Source organism: Anabas testudineus, chromosome 9 (assembly GCF_900324465.2).
Source record: "Anabas testudineus chromosome 9, fAnaTes1.2, whole genome shotgun sequence".
In the NCBI taxonomy this organism is placed as follows: domain Eukaryota; kingdom Metazoa; phylum Chordata; class Actinopteri; order Anabantiformes; family Anabantidae; genus Anabas; species Anabas testudineus.
In genome coordinates this window covers 24,556,990-24,564,546 of record NC_046618.1, presented here as the reverse complement: position 1 = coordinate 24,564,546, position 7,557 = coordinate 24,556,990, and the positions used below count along the sequence as shown (strand labels likewise).

The 7,557-nt window shown below is 38.4% G+C and overlaps 3 protein-coding genes across 3 annotated transcripts in view; all 3 read right to left on the bottom strand.

Annotated features, from left to right (window-relative positions):
* LOC113150531 (GTPase IMAP family member 8-like) overlaps positions 1 to 7,557 on the bottom strand; it is a 60,801-nt gene that overhangs the window by 17,006 nt on the left and 36,238 nt on the right. The window lies entirely within an intron of this gene.
* On the bottom strand, positions 136 to 1,658 carry LOC113150530 (vicilin-like seed storage protein At2g18540). The gene is given in 3 exon segments (XM_026343076.2): positions 136 to 661; positions 664 to 1,105; positions 1,425 to 1,658. Coding segments are annotated over 3 exon segments (819 nt in total). The 3' UTR covers positions 136 to 518.
* Positions 4,911 to 7,549, bottom strand: LOC113150529 (golgin subfamily A member 6-like protein 22). The gene is made up of 2 exons (XM_026343075.2): positions 7,027 to 7,549; positions 4,911 to 6,550 (listed from the first exon to the last, which is right to left on the bottom strand). Exons 1-2 carry the CDS (start codon positions 7,547 to 7,549, stop codon positions 4,911 to 4,913), a joined length of 2,163 nt encoding a protein of 720 aa, XP_026198860.2.

Genomic DNA, 7,557 nt, shown 5'->3' with positions numbered 1-7,557 from the left:
TTATTTACTTAAGTTTCTATTGATTCCATCATTAAACTGGATAAATTATCTCCACATGGAAGATTTTATCTTCAATATCGTTTACTTCAAACTATGTGTCTGTGAAACATGAGACCACTGCTTCGTTTTCAGACTTGAACTAAAGCATGAAATAAATAGTGAGGAAATACTTCACCTCACGCTCATCTAGGAACAGAGGTCACAGAGTTTACATATGTCAGCAGGTTCTGCATCATGTATTCTAAATATCATTTTACCAAAACCAACTTTTGATAGTATAAAACCAGGATCTGTGTTCATCTGGAATTTTCTCTATCAGTTTTTTCATTTCTTCTTCATGTGTTTTCTGCAGATTCTCCATTTCTTCCTCATTTTTCAGATTCTCTCTTTCCTTTTCCTGTTTTTCCAGTAAGTTACAGACTAGTCTCAGATTTTCACTCTTTACAGACGCACATTTAAATGAGTCCCTAAACTGTTTTTCCCTGTTGTCTTTTAGAGCCTTTAAGAAGTCGTACTTCTCATCTTTGTCTTTTCACTTGTTTCTCATATTTTTCTTTTTCTTTGGTGTATTTCTCTTTGAACTCATTCAACTCTTCAGCTTGTTTTCTGTCTTCTTCTTCATGTGTCTTCTTCTGATTCTCCATTTCAACTTTATATTTTCCTCTAATTCTTTTCTCTCTTTTTCTTCTTCTTCTCTTCTGACTCGATCTTCTTCTTTTCTTTTCTTCTCAGATTTTTCTTTTTCCTGTTCATATTCTTCTTGGAGTTTCTTCAGTTTTGACTCCTCCTCCTGTCGTCTCTCTTCATCTTCTTTATTTCGTTTCTTCCACCATTCTTTCTGTTTTTCCTCCCAGTCCTCTCGTTCTTTTCTCATCTCTTCTCTGCTCTGAACCAGTTGTTTATCAATTGTTTCTTTTTCCTCTGATTCTGATTTGATCTTTTTCTCCAAAGCTGAAAGTTTCTGTTTCCACTCTTGTCGCTGATTTTCCTCCTGACATTTCCTCTTCCTGTCTTCTTCTTCTCTCTCGTCCTGTTCTTTCTTTTTCTGTTCACACTCTTTTCTTATGTTTTCCTTGATTTCCTGAAGTTGTTCATCTCTTAGTTTCTTTCCTTTTCAGTTTCTGCTCTCTGTTCATTTATTTGTCTTTTCATTGTTTCCATTTCTTCCTCATATTTTCTTTCCAGTTCTTCTCTCTCTCTTTTCAGTTCTTCTTCTTTCTCCTTCAGGATTTTCTCCACTTCTTTCTTTATCGCTGCTTCAGCTTCTTGCAGCATCTCATTAGTAAAGTAGCTGCCTCCATTCTCCTTCACCATGGTGTGATCTTTCTATCAGTTCACTGACTTGTTTAGGTTTTTTTATCATAGTTATTAAACACATGGTATCTTTCCCACAGTCACTGATCACTTCTTAAAAACATCATCACGTTTGTTTTGATGTATTCTTCAATCGACAGCTCCTCATGTTCCAGGTCGTCTCCTCTGGTAAAAAGAACAATGGTGAATTTTTCTGAATTCTTCCCAAAGCCTTCCGTTATAAGTTTCAGTGTCTCCTTCTCCTCTGGTGTGAGTCGACCAATCTGTAACACCAACAGGAAGACATGTGGTCCTGGAGCCAGAAGACTGATACATTTCACCATCTCATCAATAAACGTCTTCATGGGAAAGATTAGTGTCAAACAGACCAGGAGTGTCGACCACAACAACAGGACGACCGTTAACTTCACTCTGAGCTTTCTGACATTGTTTAGTGACTGATGTTTGACTTAGTTCAGTAGTGTCTCATCTGTTCCACAGTGTCCAACAGCTCAAAGATCGCTTCTGTCCTTGTGTTGACCAACACTATCTTCCTCCACAGCTCTGACAGAGCTCCTGGAGTCTCTGTTCTCTCTTACAAAGTTAACAACAGCTGGATCTGTAGGATCTGACTCCACAGTGAACAGAATCATGGGTGAATCATTGACTTTAGTAGAGCTGATGTGTTCTGGATGGTCTCTAACTCTCCCTTGTCTTCATCAGTGAGGGACCCACGGTAGGACCAGGATGAGGCAGATGGACCCCCTCAGGATCACAGGGGAGATCACCTGAATGATTCCTCCATCACTGTCTCCTGAGGTTTTCCATACAAGGCAGGCCGCTCCACCCGGAGCAGGGAAACCAACGTCCACACATCTCTCCCTGATTCTTAACACACTCTGATGAGTTGGAGATCTGAATGAAGCTCTGTCTGACCTAAAATGATCTTGGCTGCTGAAGTCTTCCTGCTCCTCTTCTACCACACAGAACCAGGTTTAAAGCTGGTTTGATGGCTTTAGATTCTGGTTCTTTGTGTGTCATCAACTTGAGGCAAGGGGTCCTTTGTTTCATGACAATGTTCTAATCTTACTCATTAACTGGATATGGTAATTTCAACTGTTGTTAATGTCTTTCCTTCACAGCTCTAACGAGCAATTTACAGGAAAAACTGGTTTCATCTCCTCATGTGTGATGACAGACCATTGATGAGTATTTAAAAGGATCTGATCAAACAAACTCAGGATGAAACTTCAAGTGTTTTTTGTTCTCCAGTGAACTCAGAAGGTTTCACTAACAGCAGCAGAAACATTTGGTCCAGGAGAACAAAGAGTCCACAGTTCTTCATCTCTTCTCTCACTGTTCCACAGACAAAAATGTACATGTCTGGAGTTTTTTACTGTTACTGGTTTTCTTCTCCACTCTCTACTGACAGCAACAGTGTTTTATGTGAAGTGAATAATATTGGAGTAAAAAACTCTTTTCTACCAGTGATGAAGTTTCCCAGTGTTGATTTTTTATCATCTTGTTTCCCAAACATCACAATCCTGAGTCCATGTGCTGTGAAAAATAAAGAAATAAGTTAAAGTGATTGAATGTTGGGAATATAAAGGAAAACAACATGGCAAAAGGTATTAAAGTAGGATGAAAAAGATGATAGTGGACAACAATAAATGGCCATCAATATAGAGTTAGCAAAGATAGTGGAAAGCTTGATCCAAGGAAATAAGGAATTAAAGTAAGTGACCTTTAAAAAAGCTGTTTATTTAGATTTAAGTCCACAGAAACATTTTTGTGAGTTCTGTCTTCGTCTCCTGCTTCTTATCAGATGTGTTAATAGTTTGTAAGTCTTCTATTAGTCAAAACCAGTTTTTGCAGGATCCCAGATAGACTTCAGTCCTTTAAATGTTGGATTGAAATCTGTCTCTATTCTGAATATGTTCAAACTTCACTCATTGTCTTCACATGATAAGAATATTTTTGAACTACAAACAGGTTCAACAGGATCCCACTTTAACAATGGCTGCTCCTTCTTCTTTCAGGACTTTCCTGACCACTGGATAAATCAGGACTTCACGTCCTCAAATACATCACAGCTCACTGATCTCCATCGTTCTCTTCCACAATCTGCTCCATGATCTTTCACCGCTCTGGACGTCAATTTTTCTTCCACAACATCTTGTGTTAAGCTCCATATCTGTTCCAACAGATGAGCTGCATGTCTTTTACGTTGCACCGCCTCTCTCTCTGGGGTGATTATCAGCCCCAGTCACTGCTCAATCGGAGCTGTATATATAGTTTATATCTAACTCACTGTGTTTCATAATTTTCTGTGTCAGGTAAATGGACATATAGGAAACAAATCTACTGTATTGACTCAGCTGGAACAGTCACAGATTAAACCGTTCAACCGTCAAACTCATTCATATATATATATATATATATATATATATATATATGTGTGGATTTGAACCACAGTCTTACTTCACTATCCAGCCACTAAAAACATTGTGAGAGTTAAACGTATGTACAGAGGCACAAAATTTCAGAGACAGTAAACTGATCTATACAGTTTACTGTATAGATCAGTTTACTGTATATATATACAGTTTACTGTATATATATATATATATATATATATATATATATATATATATATATATATAGATCAGTTTACTGTCTCTGAAATTTTGTGCCTCTGTACATACGTTTAACTCTCACAATGTTTTTAGTGGCTGGATAGTGAAGTAAGACTGTGGTTCAAATCCACAGAAGTCAAACCACTCATACAGAGTATTAACATAATTCATGTTACCACAATAAACAGTGATCAGAATTGATTGATTAGTGTAAGATGAGTCAGGGAATATTTTGAAGGCCCTTTATTGTAAAATGTAGGAAAACTAGAGACGTGTTTAAGACATATTTTTCTTCTGTCTCTTCCTGTTTGTCATTAATTAGAAACACGTAGCTTAAATCAACAGGTTAATAATACTTATGATGTTTATAGTCAGTTACAACATACAGAGTGACAGAGACACTGTGTTGTTCTCACAACACGTGAACTTAGTGTAGCTAGACAGCCAGCTAACAAAGGTAGAAGACTACATACAAGGCTTGCTTTTCTTGTTTTACTGGAGTTGTAGTGAACTGAGGAGCACATTGCTCTCAACTACACTTCTATCTTGATCTTATGCTATTTTATCTTTGTAACTGAAAGAAACAGAAAGAAACTAAATAAACAAATAATACATAACGTTACACATTGCGTAGGTTACACTCTTGACTTGAGTGAAGCTAATTCCGATAACATGCAAACGTTATTTATCACATGTTACATTCTTCTAATGTCCATAAACATGTTCATACTTACAAAGACAAATGTTTCCCAAGGCACAAACGTATAGAGCACATTCAGCATGTACATGAACTACTTCGTTTCACTGTGGAAACTATACCGACAGAGAAAATACATCAAAGATGTACTATTAAACAGAGAGTGGAAATAGTTTTTAGCTGTCACAACTTACTCTTATTCATTTATCACTTATGAACTAAACCATTAACTCATTCATGCTTTTGACTGAAAGGCATGACAGACACATTAAATCATTTCCCCTTCATAAAATACAACAGGGAGATTTGGTCTCCACCTGGTTCAGCAGTTCCTGGATCAGGTCACTTATTTCTCTCTCGTGGATTTTCTGCAGGTTTTCTTTCTCCTCCTGATTTTCCACTTTCTTCTTCTGGTTTTCCTGCAGGATCAGTAGCTCTTTGATTCTGGTCACATTTCCACTCCTCCTGGTCACACACTTCACTAAGTCACTGATTTGTCTCTGGTGATTTTCCCTCCTTTGTCTTTCATTGCAGACTGAAAGCGCCTTCAACAGGTCGTACTTTTCATCTTTGTCCTTCATTTGTGTCTCATGCTCTTGTTTGTGAGCTGCTAAGTCTTTGGTGTGTTTCTCTTTGAATTCATTCAACTCTTCAGCTTTCTTTCTGGCTTCCTCTTCATGTGTCTTCTGCAGCTTCTCCATTATTTCCTTGTAGTTGTTCTCTAATTCAATCTGCTTCTTTTCCTCCCACTCTTTTCTGGCTTTATCTTCGTCTCTTTTATTCCTTTCGGATTCTTCTCTTTCCTGTGCATATTGTTGTAGAAGCTTTTGAAGTCTTTGCTCCTCGTGTCGCCTCTGTTCGTCGTCTTGTGTTCGTTTTTCCCACCACTCTTTTTGTTCTTTCTCCCAGGCTTCTCGTTCAAGCTGCAACATATCTCTACGCTCCTTAAGCTCTGACTCTGATTTGTTTCTTTGTTTCTTTAAAACTGAAAGTTTTTCTTCCCACTCCTTCTGCTTGGTTTCATCATCTCTTTTCCTCTTTCTCTCTTCTTCTTCTCTAGTTTCTTGTTCTTTCCTTCTCTCCTCACGCTCCCTCCTTATCTTTTCTTCCATTTCCATCAGTTGTTCATCTTTCAGTTTTCTCTCCTGTTCAATTGCAGCTTTCTGTTCTTCCATTCTTCTTTTTATGGCTTTTTTCTCTTCCTCATATTTTCTTTCCAGTTCTTCTCTCTCTCTCTTCATTTCTTCTTCTTTCTCCTTCAAGATTCTCTCCACTTCTTTCTTTATTGCTGCTTCAGCTTCTTGCAGCATCTCATTAGTGAAGTAGCTGCCTCCATTTCTCTTCACCATGGTGTTGATCTTTTCTATCAGTTCACTGACTTGTTTGAGGTTGTTTTTATCATAGTTATTAAACACATGGTATCTTCCACCACAGTCACTGATCAACTTCTTAAAACAATCATCACATTTTGTTTTGATGTATTCTTCAATCGACAGCTCCTCATGTTCCAGTTTATCTCCTCCAGTTAAAAGAACGATGGTGAATTTCTCTGAATTCTTTCCGAAGCCTTCCTTTATAAGTTTTAACGTCTCCTTCTCCTCTGGTGTGAGTCGACCAATCTGTAACACCAACAGGAAGACATGTGGTCCTGGAGCCAGAAGACTGATACATTTCACCATCTCATAATTAACTTGTTCATTAGATAAGGTTGAATGAAACAGACCAGGAGTGTCGACCACAACAACAGGACGACCGTTAACTTCACTCTGTTCTTTCTGACATTGTTTAGTGACTGATGTTTGACTTAGTTCAGCTTTAAACTTTTTTCTTCCTACAATAGTGTTTCCTGAAGAACTCTTTCCACAGCCAGTCTTCCCTATCAGAACAATCCTGAGACTCTCTGGACTCTGCTCCTCTTCATCACCTGAAACATCAAAAGAAAATAATATAGTAGCTTTAATTGTTTAGAATACTGTATGTTTAGAAAAGGTATTTAAAACAGGAAGTACTTACATGTGACAATATTGTCTTTCAGCTTCCTCAGTTTAGTGTGTAATGTGGTGACGTTTCTCTCTAGTTGTAAAACATTTTGCATTTGGACACGAGTAAATGTTTCTGTTGTAAAACTACATGATTTATTTCTGGACAGTCTAACTTGGTCCACAGTCTCCAACATCTCCTCTCTCATCTTCCTGTCCTTGATGTTGACAACAACATATCTTCCTCCACAGCTCTGACAGAGCTCCTGGATGTCTCTGTTCTCTCTTACAAAGTTAACAACATCTGGATCTGTAGGATCTGACTCCACAGTGAACAGAATCATGGTGAAGTCATTGACTCGAGAGCTGAATGTGTTCTGGATGGTCTCTAACTCTCCCTTGTCTTCATCAGTGAGGGGACCCACAGGTAGGACCAGGATGAAGGCATGGACCCCCTCAGGATCACAGAGGGAGATACACCTGAATGATTCCTCCATCACTGTCTCCTGAGGTTTTCCATACAAGGCAGGCAGCTCCACCAGGGAAACCCAACGTCCACACACCTCTCCCTGATTCTTAACACACTCTGATGAGTTGGAGACTGAATGAAGCTCTGTCTGACCTAAAATGGTCTTGGCTGCTGAAGTCTTCAGTGCTCCTCTTCTACCACACAGAACCAGGTTTAAAGCTGGTTTGATGGGTTCAGACATCTCTTCAGTGAGGTGGAGGAAGGTCCCTTTGTTTCCATATAAAATGTTCTCAATCTTTTCCATCAACAGTTTCTTGTCATGATCAAACATGTTGAAGCATCTTCCTCCACACTCCTTTAACAGCTGATTTACAGTGAAACTTGTTTCTTTCTCCTTGTGTGTGATGATGACCATTGAGTATTTAAATGCATCTGGACCAAACAAACTGAGCGTGTACTTCAGTTTTTCTTTCATCTTTCATC